Below are 21,146 nucleotides of genomic sequence, written 5' to 3' on the forward strand. Positions count from 1 at the left end.
ACATCATCAGCCTGATCTGTTTGATGAGATGACTAACATCACCTTGGTCAATATTAACCTCTTGGGTCACAACATCTGGATGTTGATCAAAATGAGGCAACATCTGTTTGTTATTTTGTATATGTAGAGAAAATATTGCCTCTTGTCAATTAAATACTTGGCAGCAACTTTTCTTCAGAAAGACACCAGCATTTCTTATGTTATCCTTTACCACAAGTCTCCCCCACTCTGGCTCTTTAGAAACCTGCCACAGTCTTTTACACGTGACATATATCTAGAGCCTATGTACCAAAATGGCAGGGTGCCACAATAAGCAAGGGATATTGTGGTCAGCAGGAAAAAAAGAAAGCATGCTTTCTAATCATTCTCAACAGTCCTAATGCCAGTATAAGCTACTCCTGGCCCTGAATGGTTTTAATTTTGCTTCATATAAGGAAGCAAACATATTTCCCAGATGTTGTCCTATATTCAAAAGTTGCCTTCCAAATCTTTGGATAAATTACAGCTACACTTCAAAGAAGTCTGTTACAATTACTTCTCAGACTTTGTCATTTTGCAATAAAACCAAAAGGAAAAACTATTGAAAGGTATTGATAAGTATTAGGTGGAGCATGCAAAATGATGTATTCAAACATTTGAAATGTATTTGAAGGCCCAGCTTTCTGCAGCAATGCATTCAATAACCCCTGAGGGCAGTTGTTCAGCCGATGTGAATCAGTGTAGCTTCACTGGCAGCACTGCAGCCACGCCAGTTTACACCAGTTTAGAATCTGTCAATTCCAATCTGACCATGGCTCTGCTGCTGTGCTTAACTTTTTCCAGTCCACTTAGCAAATATATCTACATAAATATACTTATGTATGTATACATGTATGTATTTCTTGCTCCCTAAACTTTGCTCTGCTGACCATGTGGGGGTGAGGGAGGCAGAGGCAAGGGCACGGCGTGAAGGCTTAGTCCTGCAATTTTCGTAAACAAAACTGCTTGTTTGAAATCCCTAAAACTTTGCCTGGGGAAGGATTTCAGAGCTCACCCTAAAGCATTCCTGAGGGTTGCTGTACTTACAGCTCTAGGGGGCTTCACCCACAGATGCAGCAGGGCGCTGGACAGGAACCTCCTGTTGTCCTTCCACTTCACCCCAGCCTGCACTGCAAAGATCATTTGTAGCAGGGAAAGTGCTACAGGCATCTGCAGCTTTTGTGTTCTTGCTCACCACTGCCATGGAAGCTGTTTGCTGGGATGAGCTCTTCTGCTCACCCAGACAAGGAGGTTTCCCTCTGGTCCCCACGCAGCTCTCTGGGAACAGCAGCCTGCTCTGGGGATTGTCCAGCCTTGCCTTGGGACCAGCTGAGGGATGAACGGACCCTGCCTCAGCTGCTGAAGCCCTGCTCGCTCCTTGGGCGAATCAGATTAAGCTGAGTATAATTTTTTTTAATTTTTTTTTTTTTTTTTTAAATTGGAATCCGTCTTTTTTTTTTTAACTTGCAGTACTTTTGCTTGTCTTTCATTGACTTAAATGAATCTCTTTATAAAAGCCTAGAGAGCTCGAGGATAAAATTTTCAAAGAATGCTTTGAAAATAAGCCTTAAACTCAAAGTGACTTACTTGCTTTCTAAATTTTACTCAGCATGGATAACCTCTAGTGAACTACAGTTTTTCAGAGTTTATGGAGTGCTAAGATCACTGAGAAGATTTTAAAACAAAAGGAGTGGAATCCACCAGTTCAGCCTGACTTATTTTTTGTCAGGCTGAAAAGAAGCCTTCCTGTGAAACTAACTAGAAAATAACAAAGGTCTACCACTACTAACCTCTTGCACTTGGCTTACCACTTGACACTAAGCTCCAGAGATCCTAAGGGTCGCGCCGTTTCACCGCCAGGTAAACAGGATTGTTTCTGGCCACGTTTTCAGCCGGCACACAAAACACGGACGCCAGCAGCATTCCCTTACCTGTTGCACAGTCTGGCCCTGTGTAGGGCCGGTAGCAGTCGCAGTGGTAGCTCAGCCACAGGTTGGTGCAGCGTCCCCTGTTCTGGCACGGGTGGTGGACACACCAGTCCTTTTTAGCACATCCTGTCCTGACATTTAAAGATGACACAGATGATACATTCTCTGGAGTAATAACATTCAAGTCTATCTCAATATCCTGAAGACAGCCTACAAATGAAGGCGCAGAATGTGTATTAAAGGTGTTCTGTAGAGAGTTGCTGTTCCCCACTGGTAAGCCGCCCAAAAATGTGCTCTGAAACGCAAACATCACCGGCTCGTTATCTATCTTAGCAGATGTTTTATTGAGACAGGATTCTACACAAGAGCTGTCAAGCAAATTAAGAATAACAGCTCTTGCCAAGGTTACCTCCACTGAATGCCATTCTCCATCACTGACATTATGTGGAATATGCAAAAGAGCCTGTGGCTGATTATTGACTTGCACGGATAAGTGTAGGTAGCCATTCAGTAATTCCAACTTTGCAAAGGTGTTTTTATCCCCTCGGTGAAACAGAAAAGCTGTGGGTTGCACAGTTTGAAACCTCAGGTTTATATTATAGAAAAAATCCTTTTTATGGGTCTGGGGATTCTTCAACAAAAGGAAACTGTTTCCTTGAAAAGAAAATGTGGTTATGGTTTCACAGTGTATTCCAGTATACCCAGGTGAACATATGCAGCTGAATCCATGTTGGCCATTTTTTAAATGTGGGATACATATTCCATTGTTTTGGCATTGATGATCAGTACAGCCATGCAGAACTTCTGTACAGTTCCAGCCACCATAAAAAATCCCTTCTTTGTCTGCAGGTGGGCAATGGCAAGTGTAATTTCCAGGAAAATTCTCACAGATCCCACCATTTTGGCAAGGGTTTGTGTGACATTCGTTGACGTCTTCATCACAGTGAGTACCTGAAGAATAAACAAAGAATTAGGTATTCTGGTTTGAATAACTGGAGCCCAAATCAACACTTTTAATAACGTATTTTATTAAAGTATCTTTTATTAGAGTGGAATGCCTTGAAAAATAGATGATGGACAAGTAAAAAAATTACTTTAAATATAAAAAAAGACATTCATTTGTCATGGTTTCCTTGTGCAAAGTATTATGTAAACACCTAAGTAATAACCACATTTTTGAGAAAAGAACCAAACAAATGGACAGTTTTTATATGGATAATGTGATGAAATCAAGATAAACATCATCAGATGGGATCAAGAAATTGTTTCCCACATATCCTGTCATAGAAATTTGGAATGTTTTGTACAGAACTGAATTATTACATACAAAAATCCCAAGAGCTGTTGCTTAATTCCTATCCGGTATGATCTGCTGGTCATTCCTTCTTTTTCATGTTTATTCAAACAATGTAACAACTACAGACTATTATTCCTGGTCCTACATGAAACATCTTGGAGCAACATTCTTCAAGTGAGAGTCACAGGACTTACAAGTGATATTTGACACGGTGGGTCAAACTGACAGGTGGGTGAACATGCCTGCAAAATGTATGCACTGCAAAATATACTACAGGGGAATGTTTTTACCCCTCCTCTATGCAAAATATAAAGCAAGAAAAGATTAAAGGAATATTCTCTCAAACCTCTCTGAGGCTGATTGGTGATGAGTGCACTTCTGCATGAGATTGTCAATACAGTCTCATATTTCCTCTTTTTCCATATAATGCTTGGCTTCTGATATCTGGTAAAAGGAGAACTCCTCAACTCCATTGTAATTGGATAGATGTGGCCTAGGTGGGTCTGCTGGATCCCACTTTACAGAGAAAACCAAATCTGTTCCTCTTGTAAAACTAATCTGTTTATCCCTCTGCACTGTTGTTCATCTATAAAGCAGTAATTACAGTAACTTCTCCCTTGAGCAACCAAGTGACTTATAGGCATGTGGTGGATCAGGGAAAATCTGTTTCTCATCTCCCTTGGAAGCAGTCAAAATATCCAAATACTTTTTTGATAACTCATGCTAAATGCGACTCTTAATATTTCCACCTCTCTTTATAGTTATCTTAGAGAAAAATGAGAAACACTTTGCAGTTAGTTTTCAAACTAGTATCAACAGCACAAATTAAATAGATAACTTTTCATCCATCCCCACAGCAAAAACACTGCCTGTAAATCAGGAAATGAGATGTGCTGAGGCCCATAGAGTGAGGTGTACCAAGCACCACACTTAGTTTTATGTAAAAATTCACATCAGGCTTTATTTCTATAACAAAACACAGCCGTTCCCTCATGGAAAATTACAGAGCAGCATTCAGCCACAATGAATTGCTTCAAATAGCAGTAGATAAGTGTAGTTACTCAGGCTGATTCCTTGCCTGTCCACTTTATTCAATCACAGTTGTAACTGGACTCATCTGGGAGAGTGGTTAGTACAGGAGGGATAGGAGGGAACTGAGAGTTGGGAGAGATTTGTTTAAAAGATTAGCCAGAGTGAAGTGGTCATAGCAGGTCCACAAAAACCTCTCTCTCTCCTCAGTGATCCAACTCACTCATCAGTCCTCCTTAAAGCATACGCTGACTTTCCCCTTGAAGCTTCAGGCTATGGAGCACAGCTAGTGCCATCTCCCTGGCCTGGCAGTGGGGTTTTGCTGTGGCAGTGTGTCTCTATTTTCCAGCCAGGTTCATCTTTATTCCAATGAGAGGCGTCTCTGTATACCGTAATGTGCAGTGGCATCTGGCAGAAATGCAACTCATTGGGGCTGACTTTTGCCAAGTGAAGTGCCATTCCCAGACTGTTCCTGACTGGGGGCCAGAGCCATGTCTGCTTTGTCCAGTTTGTGGCAATTTCAAGTGTTAGCAACTTGTCCTGCTTTTGCTGTTCCTGTATATGAAAAGTAAAGTTACTGTGAGTTGTTTCCTGTTTTTTAGTCAATGTTATAGTCCATCTCCTACCTGATACTGCTCTCTTCCCTGCTCTGACATCGAGAATATTGTATCCTCAGGTCTTTTAGACAGTTCAGTCTTAATATGATGGCTGTAGAAATGCAAGTCTCTTTGGGTTTTTTGTGTCAGAGATAAAAATTAGTTCAGTCCATGAGCAGTTGCATCAGGTTGTGCTTAGCCTTGTCGTAGGGCTTCAGAGTGGACAGACTGTGCTTAAGGATTTAGAGACTGGGAGCCCCTGTGAAACCTTTCATTAAAAAAAATCAGCATTGTGAATGGCTAGGTCCTTAGCTGTTGTATTTTCAGTAAAAGTGTGGTGACTCTCAGTGTGTTATTTTATTATCCCACAGGACCTGGAAGACATTCCCTTTGCCTTGTAACTTGTGGTCCAAGTCACACTTGGCAATAGTGTCTTGCCTGTGGAAAGGATGATACACATGCATTTACCTGTACAGTAATCTTTAGTATCTATGTTGTTCTCTACTTCATCAGATAAGACATAAAATTAACAAAATTATTGAATGAGAATGCAAATTTTTTTTTGGAAATCATATATATTTCTATCTTTAAATTTAGGTAAGATATTTGATAAAAGAAGTAATCAATATCCAACAAAGAAACAAAATGAATTTTATGAGGAGGTACACATATTATTATTGTTAATGTGTTCTTCGCCCATAGAAGATGGATAGTATCAGTTATTAAATACAAAGTGACTCTTACATAGCCACTTAAATGCATAGATTTCATAGCTATTTCAGTGTCTCAATACAACGTTCATTTTTAAAGTAATGGCATTAAAAATACATTGCAAAAGAATTATTTTATTGGGTTGTGCATACAGATATACACATGTGTATGCACTTACATATATAGGCCCACTATTTCATAATAAGATTAGCTCAAACACAAATACAGGTCACACCAAAAGACAAATAATAAATCACTTTTCTCATATCAAGAATAAATAAATCAGCTGTTCTTGCTGGTGGTGTTGATACTGCTTGTTATCTGCCAATTGCTATGCAAGCAAAGACCACTGTCAGTCAAGATAAAAGCACTCTAGATAAAAGGATTAGTCAATATTTATAGAACTGTAGAAGCAGTTCAAATAGCTCAGGTTGGAGACATTAGCATGTCAAAAAGTATTCTCAAAAGATGTAAAACATACCAAAACAAGTGCAGAGGCAACCTTTTTTTTTTTCTCCCCAGTGGTTACATGCGTTAACTTCCCTAACCATATTCATGTTTTTATGGGAAAAAAGTAAAGTAGAATCATATAGCATTTTCTCTTCTAAATATATTACACACTGACATAAAATTTCAGAAAATGTGAATATTTTTAAAGATGATTACTTTTAACCAAGGTGAAGCTTTTTTCTAAAACAGAGATGAAACAGTTCTTTTGACTCAGTTTGAAAGCATCACTCATTTGTCTCCTTTTATCACTTACACATAATTATTATATGGTGGCTATTTTCTAACTGTTAACCTCTTAATTAAACTCTCTCTTTTAAATTTAGCAGCAAAGGTTTCCTGCAGAAGCAGGATGACAAAAGCAATTATTCAAGAACAATTCTGCTGAATGCCACCGATTTTCATTTTGATTAAAAAATTATAAAAGTATTATCGAAATGACACTTTTAATACACTTTCTAACTTTGGTTAGAAATCTGCTTACAGTCTTTTGCCTTTCCCATCCCCAGACACTGAATAAATATCAAGAGAGTACAAACAAGCAATCTGGATAGGCGCTACACATTCAATGCAGTCTAAGTGCACATTCAAATTCACAAAAAGAATATATTTACCTGTAAACATAGTCATTAAAATGATGTAAACTTGTATCCTGGTTGCAACCATCTTTTTCCACAGGAAAATTTCCAAAAGAAAAAGATCGTTTAGCACTTAAGCAGTCAACAGAGTAAATTTCTGTAAAATTCACAGCAGTTCTTAGTATAAAGGCTTCCTTTCCAGGATTAGCTTGCTCTACTTCTGTACCTGCTGATGTAGTCTGATGGTGTATTTTGCCCAAGCCAGATCAACAAGGCTTAAAGTAAGACCCATTAAACTGCTTACACAATAGATAGGTATCCCATTTAAATTATTTTTTTCTCCAAGTTCGTGCTCACACTGAACATTGTTTGTGTTTCACAGAAATGCATATTATGAGGATTCATTCAGAACTGATTGGTCATGTTTCTTTTGTTTTGCAAGGTGTTGGTTTTTTAGACTTTTTTTCCAAGAGGTTTGTTAATCCAGATCAACTCTGTCATGGCCACTGTCATTCAGAGAAACTGTACATCTCAATAAGCAGATAGGAAGGATCTAAAATTTGATCCTGTTTCTTTATTAAAATATTTTTGTTCCATTTTGCTCTCTCTACTTAAAGGAAATCTGTGTCTCAAGATTTTTGAGTGTGCTAAAGACACATAACTTATTTACTAAAACTTTTTTTTTCTTTAGCTCTTGAGCACCATATTTTGATTTAGACCAAATTTAATGAGGGGAAAATAGAGTTCAGGAGATTTAACTATTTATTTCTGTGATAATTTTAGCAGCAGACATTATTTTTGTCACTTACATTTATCAATTCCTTCTTCTCCCTCAACTCATTTATTCACTAATTAGGAAATTCCTGACCTCATGTCACATTTGGGTTTAGGTTCACCAAAAGACTCACATACAGAACACAGTTTTGGATTCATTTAATCTACAGTTCACAATCGCTTTCATGGAGATGCTCAGAAAGCTGCTGCTTCTTCCAGCCTCTGACACAGGCATCAAGTGAGTTTTCCTGTAATACATTTAAATACTAAAGGGTAAAAAATTAACTCAGACTCTTGGAAAGATGAGTAAGGCAGCTTTAAACAAAATAAAGTTCGTGTGAATGCACAGTAGTGCTTAACAGACATCTCGTGCTGCAGTTTGATGTTTAATTTTGACTATTTCAAGCAGAATTTGGAGGTTCTCAGTATCTGTCATTCCTTTTGCAGTGTGACTGTGACAATAGGACTCTGAGGGAAGGTTATGTGCAGACACAGAGTCAGCCGGGGGGGACGGACATCTGCTCTTAGAGCTCAACACGGGGGCTGGTGGCACACTGAGATGGGAACTTCAGAGCAGGGTATTCAGCAAACGGCCCAAAGCTGTGCCAGCACCACAGCTGGGAGTTTGAACAAACCTGCCAGGGGCAGAGATTCTAATGACACTCAGATATGGTGCTTAATAACATTTTCATATACAAACCAAGGGGAAAGTTCCATGTGAAACCACCATAAAGCAGGTATAGAACTTGTGTAATCCTGCCCAGAAAGTAATTGTCAGAGGTTCCCTGCACTTCCTCCACCTATATTTTAGAGTTTTGGAAATGTCTGTTATAAAATCTACCCCAGGTGCAAACAACTCTCTCTTCAAGGGACTCATTAATCCTGAGGCCCAACAGAAAGATCTGGCAGAGCACATATTCTTCAGGGCCCCAGGTTTTAGCACACAGTCATGAAAATTCTAACTTTGCCACGTCTGTGCAGATAATTGCAAAGAGATAATTACTTTTTGCTGGAAGGAGGAAATGTACATTCATGAGTGAGTAAGCGCAAGGAAATAAATTGACCATCTCTGTGTCATTGTAATTAAACCCCATGCTTGTGGGTATAAATCAGTCACCATGCAGGTCAGGAAGGAAGTTTTACTCTCATGTACATCAGTGTAGAGCAAGTGAAAGGTATTTAAATGGATTTTTTTTTTTTTTCACCTATTTTTCTTCAGTAAAGAACTGGCTTACATTTGACAGTGAACTTAATGTGACCAATGCTCTGATCTTGCATGGCAATTTCTGTTCCTCTCCTGGCAGGAAAAGCTTGATTAAACAGAACACAGAGCAGAGCTGGAGCACATGGAAAACAGGATTCTTTAAAATAGTAGGATAATAAGCATTTGTTAACATTGGGCTAATTAGCACATGATACCTTTCACACAGAACTCTAATTTCATAAAGTTGTTAGACCTTGCTTGTTATTCCTTTATTGCAGACAAATTCACTATTCTGCTATTTTTCCTCTTGCCATTTGAAATGTATGTATAAAATTAATACTGGCTAGGAAAAAAAATTAAAATAGAAAGAGTTGAGTGACTTGGCTTAATCATTAAATATGTCACCCTAGCTGAGGGATATGGAATTCATAACGTGCTACATTCAGAATGGCATGCTGTAATTCAATCTTTTTAAATGTTGCTAGCCCAAAGCTTCATAAACTAGTTTGAATTTTCAGTAAAAATGGATTTTTAAAGTAGTAAAAACCCCCAATCCCTTAATCTCTTCAATCAATAAAGGTTTTCTGAGAGCAAAAGTACTTGGAAATGTTTTTCCACTTGTTTCACATGTTTTGTCACACCTAAAATAGTTTTCATTAAAAAAAAAAAAAAATAGAGAAGCAAATCATGTATATGCCATAGGCGATTAGTTGTTCAGTGAGATCGGGTGTGTTTATTTTATTTTAGAAATATTGGAAGCAGCCTTCTGGGCTAAGCTTGGCTGCAGCTCCTGGGTGGACGAGGCAGCCCTGTGCAGACAGGAGCGCCCTGAGCGCAGCCACGCCGGGGCTCTGGGGACACTGCCTGGCAAGGGTCCTGCGAGGGCAGCACGGCAGCGCTGCTGCTTGGAGCCTACACCTCCAGCCCCCATTTCAATTTGCACAGCCAGCCATGTGGATCCAATTGTGGGATTAGGGTCCGAATCTGGAGTAAAGAAAAACTCGTTGAAGAAATATGTCCCTGCGTGGCGCTCATTTTGACCAATGGAGGCAAAGAAGAAAATCAAATGGTGGCAGCCCAGTTTTCCCAGGTAGCATCCTTCTGGAGTGGCTTTTCTGGCTGCACAAATGTATCGTAGCTATGGCCATGCTGATGGCGTGAGATAGGAAGGGGAGAAGAGGGAGAGCACAGCTACAGGCTGTGACAGGTTAAAGGGGAGAAAGGTGGTGGAAAAAAGAGTAGGTAAGATTTTGGAGACTAAAGAGGTGAAAAAGTAGTGAAAGATGTGACTCGGGGAAAGGACAAAAATATGGGAATCGATGGTACCCCCAAAGATACTTGTGTTGGCATTTGAGACAGAATTCTTGTCGGACATGTGGGCATTTGGGGGTAGTAAGAGCACAGTGTATATGTATGTGGCCATCAATCTATATAGGATGTTTGAGGGATGCTAAGAAAGACTGTAAATCACAGATAAGGTCTGCACAGAGATCTGGGCTAAAATTGAGAGTGGGGAAAGGAGACCTTGGGAGCAATACGAGAGACAAAAAGTTTAGAAAAAAGCAACCATAGAGGTTTTTTGTTTGTTTTTTTTTTGTAATCAGCCATGAGCACTGGAGCAGAGACGTCAATTTACAAAACACACAGAATTAGGACAGAATCATAGAAAAACTTACATTGAAAGGGACCTTCAAAGGTCATCATGTGGTCCAGTGCTCCACTCAAAGGGTCAGGACATCATACAGAGAAGAAATTGTTTCAGAGAATTTGTTATTTTATACCTGATTCTGGACCAGATATTTAGAAGCCAAAGAAAGATATTTGGTGTTCTGCTTTCCAGTATGGAGGTTTTTTGGTGTGCTCTGTAAGCTGGAAACAAGAGTATGGGTAATTTAGGAACTTTTCATGTATTACCTTTTAGAAAACAGTGGCAAGACTGTCAAATTCAAAGCATTAATGATCTGATTTGCATTTTCGGTAGATTTATGTGCTTGTACATTTAGATGATGTGTGTGCATTTGAACTGAAGTATATCCACAGGGTTCTTAAAACAACCACTACCTTTGAATTGTTCAATTAGATCATACAAGGTCATGTTTCATTGACTTGAAAATTTGTTTGGAGCATATGATTCACTTTGGAATTAGAAAACAATTTAATTTTCTGTCCTACAGACACTTAAGGGCTTTAAAACAGTGCTTGCTGTTGATGAGCACACCCATTGAGAAATGTATGCAATGTCTTGTCTCCTCTAAAAGGGATTTTCTACCTCGTCTCCTGTTGGCTGTTTCCTGTTTGCTTTAACTGAGTTAGGCAAGCACAGCCACTGTGCTGTCTAATGTGAAACGGCTTCTGTCCTGGAAATGGGGCTCTGGAAAATTTCAGTCATTTGCAGGATTTTCTCATTTTGTTATAATGAATGTGAATCTCCAAGACATGCAAAAGTGATCGTGTTTATATAACTTCATTGTCAGTCCTTATTGAAACAAACTGAAGTAGCCAGAAGGCCAGAAAATCATAATTTTAATAGGCCCTATAGAGTTTAATTGATAATGGACATGTGAGAATAGAAAAATGTAAAGTATGAATGGGTGAGTGCACATAACATGTCTATGCAGTGTGTATTTTGAGCTGTGCACAGCATAACTGTATAAAGAGCATGGCTATGCTGTGTATAATCACATTTCTCTATTCCTAGAGTATCTATATTTATATTATTTATTATTACTTCAAATATAGAAAGAAAATCCAAGCTTTTAATGCTAAATTATCCCGTCTTTATTATTTTTTATGTGTGTTTTTTTTCCCGGGTAAGCTGTGACTTGCTCTAGAGCAGATGTAGATGCAGAAGACCTGAGATTTTGGGCCATGGTCCTTCAGTCCCGCTCTGTGTCTGGGAAGGGTAGAGGCTCATACCTCTTTTCACTTCAGCAGTAGTGTTCATTCCCCTCATTCCCCGCAGTGTTAGTCCTCTTGTAGTGTGAAAACTCATTTAAATGGTGGCTTTGCTCATCTAAGGTTTTGTATACTTAACTCCTCTCAAGGCTGGAAATACTGAGACCTAATCTACCTTCATTTTTCCTGGTCACATAGCAGTCGCGATGGCAGCGGGACAGCATGGACCTCAGCTAGGACCGTATGTGATGCCATGGAATCCTGGCTGCCTGGTGGGGAATTTCCTGGAGCATATTAGAGGTATGAGATTTAGCTAGATTAAACCTAGTTTTTCTATGTCTTTATGTGTTACAGTTAACTTCTGTAGCTGCGTAGACTTTTTCACAGTACAGCATTTAAATAGTTTTCTTTATTTGGTCCTACAGGCAGTGATTTACCATGATGTTCTGGCCTCACAAACAGGTCTAATAACAGATTCGGAACCCTCTTTGTTATGAAAAAATAGCACCCACGGGACAGAGACTACAGCCATAATTGTATTGATCATTATAATTCTCTGTATTAGTGTCATGTTGTTAGCACAGCCAGACTCGAAGAATTACAGCAGTGGGAGAGCAATCTGATTCAAATCCACCAAATCTACTTCTAGCAGTTAATTATCAGCATAAAATAGCTGTCTATACCAGTTTTGTTTTTTTTTTTCTTCTCTCAAAGACTGTTTATTGAAAGTGCAAAGTTCATTGTCAGCCAGGAAAAGAAAATGTTTTTTCTTAACCTGGTTCTCCTTACACAATCATCAGAAGTCCTTTTCTAAGTTAATTCTAATCTTTTTTAAAGGAATCAGCAACCAGGTAATCAGGAAAAGACTAGCTTAACTTCTTTGAAATTCTCCTTGTACCTGAAAAAAATCAATCCAGGCACCTAAAAAGAAATAAGTTGTGCCTTACTAGAGTCACCTCTGAGTTTATTTCAAACAGTGTCAATGAACAGACATAAAAATACTGGGCTTTATCACGTGTTCCTCTTATTAGCAACACTGTATAATTAAGAGCTAGATGCTACAGGGAACAATTAATGTAAGAGCTTTTATGTAGTATATCACATAAAATTTGTTTTGGTGCTCACTTTATCAGCTTATTTTTATTACTCAAAATCCCAACATATTCTTTATGTCCTTGAGAAGACCTTAGACCTGGGACTCATCAGCGCTAATTAATTGCCAGCCAACTGCAAAACTGAGTCCAATCCAACAAAAGCATTAAAGAGATTTTTAAAATTTATTAACAATTAAAATGGGAACTGTATATATATGTGTGTGTGTGTGTGTATATACACACACACATACATATATATATGTGTGTATATATACACACACAAACACACACACACATGTGAATACAAAAATTAGAAAGAGTTCTTTATGCACCTGAGAGTTTGTGCTGCCTTTCAGGGGGACCTCAGCAGGCTGGGGAAATAGGTAATCTGCAGGAAGCACACAAAATTCTGCAAAGGGATTCTCCCTCCATATCCTGCACCTGGGGACAAGAAAGCCCATCCAGCAGAAGAAGCTGGGGCCAGCTGGCTGGAAAGCACCTCTGCCATGCTCTGAGCAAGCTGGGCATGAGGCAGATGTGGGCCCTGGCAGCAGAAAGGACCAACAGACTCCTGGGCTATTTAGGGAATTCTGTTGCCACCAGGTCAAGGGAAGTGACTCTTCAGCTCTGTTCAGCACCAGGGAGACCATGGCAAGCCCAGCTCTGCTCTCCCCAGGTACAAAAAAGGAGCAGCAATACTGGAGCAGGTCCAGCCAAGGGCCCTGAGGGGCTGAGGAATTGGAAAATCTGTCATGAGGAGAGACTGAGAGAGCTCAGAAATTGAAATGAAAGCCAGCATTAAAGGCAGGAGATAGCCTTCAATTAAAATATAATATATAAACTTCCTCCCAATTCACCTGTTCCTTCCCTTTGAAGAACCGTGTATTGCCTGACCTTGTGAATGTGGTTGCTCTCATGGATGGAATTCTTCTCAAGACATGATCACATAAGTGGGACTCAGCTGCATAGATGTCCTGCTTTCAATTGCAAAATGCCTTATCTTATAAAATAATTCTTTTTAACAGCCACAGGTGGGAAATCTGGCACATAATTGTACTGTAGAAGTTAAGAATATTTGGGTTCCTTACTCCATTCCCCCTGTACACAGGCTTGGCAGTGTTAATCCAGGAAGCTTTAGAAGATTATGTGTACATGACAGCCCTGAGGATTTCTAACTCTTTTTTTGAACAGCATAATGACCTATGACAACTAAGCTTTATTCTCTGAGGAGCCTGAGATTTCTTCTGTTTAATGGATCAGACAGTTTGAGATACATCAGTTCTAGACACTTTCTTCCCCATGTCAACCTGGGGTACCTCTTCAATATTTCCCATCTGTGCTGACCTGTGTGATCAAGAGGTCATGTCCTGAAGTCAAAACCAGAATCGAAACACTCACTCCTACCATGGGCCAGACTATTAATGCAACCCATTTAATTTACATCAACTTGGAACTTGACATTCAATTTCTCAGTCAAGAAGCAATTATTTTTAAAGGAACATGCCAACAATATTGCTTGGCTTAGAATGGTGAAAGTTCAAAAGGGTAAAAAACATTTCACACCATAAATAAAGAATTGATTATACTTGAAAACAAAGTTTGTAATTACTACTGACATTTCTGAGCCTAGATGAGGTGCCTTTTATGCTTTAAAAACTGATGTCATTCTTGCCACTGGCATTATGGGAACCTTATGTAAGGGTCTGAAATAGTCCTTTGCTGGTATTTTAAGTACAGAGGAAAACATGAACATTTTGCACAATTCCTGGGTCAAACGTTTTTTGTCAAGAAAGGATGCAAAGTTCTTTGTGGGCGCCTCCCTTCAGCCCAATAGTCCGTCAGCAGGACCACTGGCATAATTAGTAAAACCCTTAATTTGTTGTTCTTCTTGTGTGAAAGCCAAGCCTACAATGTGCTAAGAAAATTCAACTAGGAATAGTCCTGTCTGGGTCATCAAATTACTCTTTTCTACTCAAAATCATGGTGCTTGTTTTCTCCGTGGCTTTTACAGCCCTGGGTGGACTTTGCATGACTGGCCACAGACCAGTATCCCTGAGCTTCACATGGAAGATCCCGCTAACCAAACTGTGTGGTGCAGAAGTTGAAAACTGCCACTAAGAATCTGGACTAGCAAACAGCATTCATCACAAAGTGTTTGGGAAGCAGCATCTCCCAGGTCAGGCTGCAGTGACAGTCCTGACATGGCAGCTCTAGCCCGACCTCACTAATGTCTCACAGATGCTGGACATGGACGGCATTTCATGCTCCCTCTGCTGGCTCACAGGTACAGAAGGGGTCCAGAGACCCGGTTCTCAAAGCTCTGCTGGTACCAAAATGCTGATTCCAATCTAAACAAATCGCATGTTTTCACAGCAGCTGATACTTTTTTCACAAGGTAATACAAGGCTATGCTAAGCTGTGTAAAAACTTTAACTTCTAAACAAAGTGATGAATCACATTATGCCATTTACATTTGATGCCATAGCAGTTTAACAGCAGCCTGCATACTTTAATTTTTTATCTCAATGTAGGTCAATATTGTCTTCATAACAAACATATATAGGTTTGGCATGCAAAGATCATGCATTTCCCACTGTCAGAAACCAGGCATGTAAAATAATTATTTAGTAGTGAAGACCAACAGAAACTCTCCTTATTAGCCAGCATACTGTACATTTTGCAGAAATGAAGACAAATCCTTGAGTCTCACCTCAAAACAATCCAGCCAGAAAACTCTTCCTGTCAAAACAGCAAAAGTGAAAGTTGTGGACTTTTTTAACTAGTAAGGCTTCCTATAAGCAGAGTAATAAAGTACTCTGAATTGGCTGTTACGGATGTGTTTACACATGTGTATATTTGTGTATTGGCACATATGTGTAAGAACACACATTTATACTTTTTTTTTGTCTGAACTCCACCAGCTTCTCCCATGCCACTCATGACTTTCTCTGTTATGTAGGGAAAGAGAAGTAATGCCTCTTTAATGTTTGGCTGTATAATTTAGTGTATTTCCAATAAACTGGGTTTTAATGGGGTTCAGAATCGTGACATTATTAATGCTCATTTTGAAATCATCTGTTGAACAAAACATGGAACTATTAAATCAGGTAATTTTGTTTATCACTTGACATTTGACCTTAAATATGCCATAAATGAAAAAGAACGGAGAAAGTAAAACATATTAGACCATAGCACAGGTCTTCTCTTTACTGTCTACTTGCCAAGCACTTTCTCCAGAGCAGTGAAAGCTGGATGGGTAGATTTAAAGAAAGTTCCTTTCTGTTTGGGCAGAAGTTGTGCATCTGCTAAACTTTCAATTTGACTGTAACTGAACCAGAACAATGCAGTCTTATGCAATGCAGTGCTAAAAAGCATATGCTGTAAAGTCACTCCTGAGATGGACAATCTAGTTCTGAAGGAGATGAGCAAAATTCTGCTGTCACCTTGGTGTGTGCAGTACCTTTGATTTCACCCGTTTGTGCATGGTTATCCCTTAGACCACACTTCAAACTCAACTCTCATTAGTGGTAGCCTGTGCTATTAGGTGTGTAACACTGCTGGGCTTGGGGAAAAACAAGAAAGAAATTAAAAGGCCAGAGAGATTGTTCAATAGATAAAGACTGAACTGAGCAGGTTCATAAGCTTAGTCAAGAGGTGGCAATATTTGATTGTAGAGAGGTTATAAATATATGAGTTATGCCAATTAAAAAGGCTAGGAAAGGTTTATTCAGGGATTTAAGAAAGAAATCAAAAAGGTAAGTAGGCAGTGCTTGAAGAAGGCCCCAAGAGGAAAATTCTTACTGGATAGACTTGATTTAACAAGTAGTCAATCATATGATGGAATGACGCACCAAGAGTAAGTGTCAGGAAAATAACAGGTGCTTAAAAAGCATTATTCCTGATGTCAAACAATATCCAACTGCCTTATTTTTTTTAAATTTCTTTTTCTTTAAGCATTTTCTGCCAGGTACTGGACACACTAATTCATTAAATCTAAGGACATAATCTGTCTGTGTGTTGCAAGATCTGGGAGCTTGTGGATGAAAAGCCATTCATCCCCTCCTCTTTCCCTTCGAGGAAAAAGCTTTTCATGCTAAAAAGTGTTTATGTGCAACACTGTTTAACACAGAGAGATGTGCCAGATTCAAAATATCCACTGCTTCCAGGCTCTGTCAATCACACTGGACTACATTATACAACTTAACATGTCAGTGCAACTAGAGAAAATAGATCGCAGTAATGATGGGTCAGCTGTCAAATTTTAAAGCATAAAACTCTATACATGTTCTGAAAATAATAATGGTAGATGCTTCCTAATGTTTGAATATCATATATCTCTAACTGAAAACAAAACAAAACAAAAAACAACCCAAACATTTGACCTTTGTGCCCTCATTTGGTGCTGAACAATGCAGAAGTGATGGCTGACATGTCTTTGCATTCCTAGTTGCAACTTGCAGCAAGGAGAGAGACTGTAATACATATTTCTCATTAAAAACATATATAGGTATTTCAGGGTTTTAAATATCAGTCTCAGTGCTACAAACCAGGTTTGTAAAGAGTTGTCATGAAAAGCTCGAGAGCTCATTTCCTAATGATCATGGTTCAGCTTTTACAAAATTTTCACATAGTGTGGCATTACCAGTAAAAATACTTTTCTGTCAAAAACTTCCCTTGTACAATAGGAATAACAGGGTCAAGCTGAAATTTTCAATAAAGCCGACTTTTATTTCATTAAAATGAATCCTCTGCATAGCCAGTGCCCATGCTAGGTGCATTTTTTTTTCCTAGGATCTGAAACTATTTCAGTCTCTACTTGGAGCACATTAATTGTGGTAAGTGGATCAGATAATGATGTACAAACAGATCCTTCATGGGCTGTGAGATTCCACTGTTCAGTGATGTCATTCATTATGATCCTATTGGACCTTATTCTATTTTTCTGAAGTGCGGATAATACACAAACTTTCAGATTCTAGTGAGTTGAAACCCAAATGGCAGAATATTGCAATGTTTTCAGGTGTTATTAATACCACTTAGGGACATATGCTACTCTTTTCTGAAGTGTCTTCAACTAAATCAAGATTCTTTGACCAGTGGTAAACACTAGGTAACCATTACAAGTAGAGTCAATGCCTTCAAGCAATTGCTGTCACAGTCTGTTGCCATGCAGGGAGCAAGTCAAGTCAAAAGATTAATTTTTGCCAAACCCCACCCCCCCCCAAAAAAAAAAAAAAGCTATTAGGCTTTCATAAAGTGTTTCAAGATATGGGCTGTTAAGGAAAGTGCTGTCATGAAAAACACAAGTCAGTCTTAGTTGCTGTGGTGATTTATATAGTGAAGGAATGTAAAAATTACACTTTCTTTTACTAAACTGTATTTCTTAAAATTGTTCAAGAGGAACACTACCTGCAGTAGAAATGAAATTGAAATGTCCCACTAGTTCTGTAATGGTAACGGATAAAGGAATGGCAGATTCATAAATTCTTCCAGCTACAACCCAATTTCAGTGCTGCCCACAATGTTGTGAGGTATTGCTGCCCTTGCATATCCATTAACCTACAGAGTGTGTGAACTGTGAGTTCAGCCTCAGCACTCCTTCTGGGGAACTATCCAGAAAGAGTGATCACACTGACCTAACAGTGTGCTTGGTCTGGGAGCTAAGCATGTGACAAATCATTAGTGCTTATTGCAAAGAAAGCAGCTTGACTTTGAATAAAGAGACAAGCAAGAAACCAGGGAGCATGCCTCATTCCTGGGGCATGAAAGCATTTTGTTTCAGGAATAGACCACAGACCAGTGATAAAGGACACACTATGTCTTTCTAAGAGAATATTCTGATCATTTCCAAAAATTAAGAAAAAAGGAGAGAAGGAAAAACTCTGGCAGAAATAGAGAAGGAGCCAACTGAGAAATCAATTCTGAAGACAATGTGAACATCTCCTTACCAGGGTGCTACTGACTGAAGAAGTGTTAAATAGTATTAGTGGGTAGAATCATTGAAAGCTTGTCCAAATGATCTTTCAAGATCAGAGACTTTAGCAGAGTTGGAAAAGTACTTTAACTTGCTAATTGTCTGTTTGGCGTAGGGGTTTCACAGGCAGTAGGAGCCTGCCCGGCCCTGAGGGCATCATATGTTGGTCCAGCCCATGCCTAAGTTGGCCATGGAATGCTGGAGCTGCTGGAGACTGGCTGGGAGCAGGGAGAAGATCTCCTCCTTCCCTTGTGCTTCTGAACACAGGGACACGTGGAGATCACAGAGGCTGGGACACAGATAGGGCAGCACTGTAGAAATCTCTCAAGGAAAGCAGTAATTTTGCCTCACTCAGAAAATAGCCATATTTTTCGTGTTGTGCTGCACATCTTCCTGATCCCACCGAGTTGGTTTTGTACGGGTTTGACAGCAGTCCAACAATGAAAAAGGCATCCTATACTCACTGTGAAGGGAGTTTGGGCAGTGAAGAAGTTTGCATGCCACTTACAGCCTCTCTGTGGTTCCAGAGTGGTAAGAAGTCCAGAGAGAGAGGTATCTCAAGCCCTAATTCTATTTTTTCAGGAATTAATGTCTGTAGTACACACAAATGTAGTTGGATTTTTCCTTAGACCAGCTAATTTTGATGGATATTTCATGGTATCAACATTTTCTTTCTTGAGACTTTGCTTGTATGGGAATAATAATTAGCCAATAGTACCTCCAGACCTGTTAATTTTGAGTGCTTATCTTGCCTATGGGAGAAGCCTGAGTGTCACTGAAAAGAGGAATGGTGCTCTTGAAAGATTCTAAACTTGAAAATTGCATTTTCTCTCTCTATTTTCTCCTTTTTTATCGTCATTCTTTCCTTGATCAACTTTGTCTTATTCTAAAGTCTTGGAATCAAGACAAAATAACCTTTTAAACTGTGATGACAGGCCACGAAATAAAGTGAATAAACCTGGTGTAATGGAGTAATGATTGACTACCATAGTGTGAACAGCTGAAGGACAGATGAGGAAATAAAGGAAAATATAAAATTTGTATTTTGGAGATGAGATCTTTATTATTCATCAGCTTGATTGAATTTTCGTAAGTCATATTACTTTATGTAGCTGAGGATGGTGGCTGTGTGATCACTGTGCTGATGGGTAAGGTTTAAAAATAAAGAAAATGAATCATTATTTTTATAGTTAAAAACTATACGTACGTATTCTAAGCTTCCCAAGTCAGTGGTAATGTGCCCACGGTCCTACCCACTACCCAGAAATAGTATTTATGTCTGTCCTGCACTGTCAGAGGCCAGGGGAGAGGAGGATGGCTGGCTCAGTCTGCCCTGCTGTCTGCTGGGTGCTCTGCCCACAGCAGCACCTACAGACACGCAGGGAGATGGAAGCTCTGTGTGCTCTGTGTTTCTGTCACCCTGGCTTAAGTGCAGAATGAGAGCCCAAATAATTCAGTTTCTAAATGCTGGTCCTGTGAGGTTCCCAGTTCAGTGTCTGGCTTGAGGTTGTCTTTACTTAGCTGAGTGTTCAGCACTCTCCCATACTGGCCATTTATCTGCCTCATCTTCTGGCTCTGGGAGACAGTTTTTTTCCCCCATGAATATGGCAGGAATTCAATACGCATCCGACACCACTCTGATCGTATCATTTTCTCTTGCAGTAGTCCAACAGGCTGGGAAAAGGGCCAAGGAAATTTAAAAGGGAAAAACAGAAAACAAGACCAATGAAAAGGCCAAAAACCATTTAGAAACTCCTGATGCCAAAGCGAGCAGCAGCGCTGGTGGCACAGCTGGCACACAGCAGATAACAAGACACCAGCTCTCAGCAGCCAGCACTCGTGTGTGGCAGCAGACACCCTGCCTGCAGCCCGGGGAGAGGGCTCTGCTGCTCTCATCCTCACTGTGCTGAAGGAAAATGCACAGGCTTCATCCCAGCACTGTCCCCCTGCCTGGGGACCGTGGGTAGCATGCCTTTTCAGGCACAGGGAGCAGGACCTGCCTGCCTGGCACACTCGCTGCTCCTTGGGCTCCGCTCCACTCTGGTATGTGTCACTTGGTTGGCCTTGCAAGTTCAGAAGCTCTCTAATTTTGACATGGTGTTAAGTTTATTACAACCTGGTGAAATGAGTCACTACCAAATCCATAGCTCTGCCTTTCTCCTTTCTCACAGGTTTTCATGAGAGAAGTGAAAAGTTTAACCTTTCAAATAACAGCCTTTTTAACAAACGTGCAATGCTAGAGCAATACAATATATCCACAGTATGAAAGGACACAGTTCTAGGGTAACTACTGCCTTTACCTCACAGCAACAAATCACAAGACCTTCAAATGAAAGCCCAATTTATTAAAAGTACTGTTGTGCTAGGGGGCCAGCATGCCAAGGTAATATAAAAAAAGCTAGGGCTTGCTACTGCAGAAGTACTGAGACCTCTTGAAATCTGAGTATCCACAAACACTGATTTAAAAGGAAATGGGAGAAGTTTAACCCTTTGTAGAACCTGTGCAGAAATTTTCTATCTTAGATCTGGATAAGGAATATC

General features: G+C 39.6%; 1 protein-coding gene across 2 annotated transcripts in view; it reads right to left on the reverse strand.

The window, feature by feature from the left end:
- Positions 1-21,146, reverse strand: part of CRB1 (crumbs cell polarity complex component 1) — a 99,538-nt gene that overhangs the window by 37,203 nt on the left and 41,189 nt on the right. For both annotated transcript variants that reach the window (XM_040073201.2, XM_040073202.2), the window contains exon 6: positions 1,950-2,897. In XM_040073201.2, the coding sequence (XP_039929135.1) occupies positions 1,950-2,897 (948 nt within the window). The remainder of the gene's footprint in view (positions 1-1,949; positions 2,898-21,146) is intronic.

This window comes from Hirundo rustica, chromosome 9 (assembly GCF_015227805.2).
Source record: "Hirundo rustica isolate bHirRus1 chromosome 9, bHirRus1.pri.v3, whole genome shotgun sequence".
Taxonomy (NCBI): domain Eukaryota; kingdom Metazoa; phylum Chordata; class Aves; order Passeriformes; family Hirundinidae; genus Hirundo; species Hirundo rustica.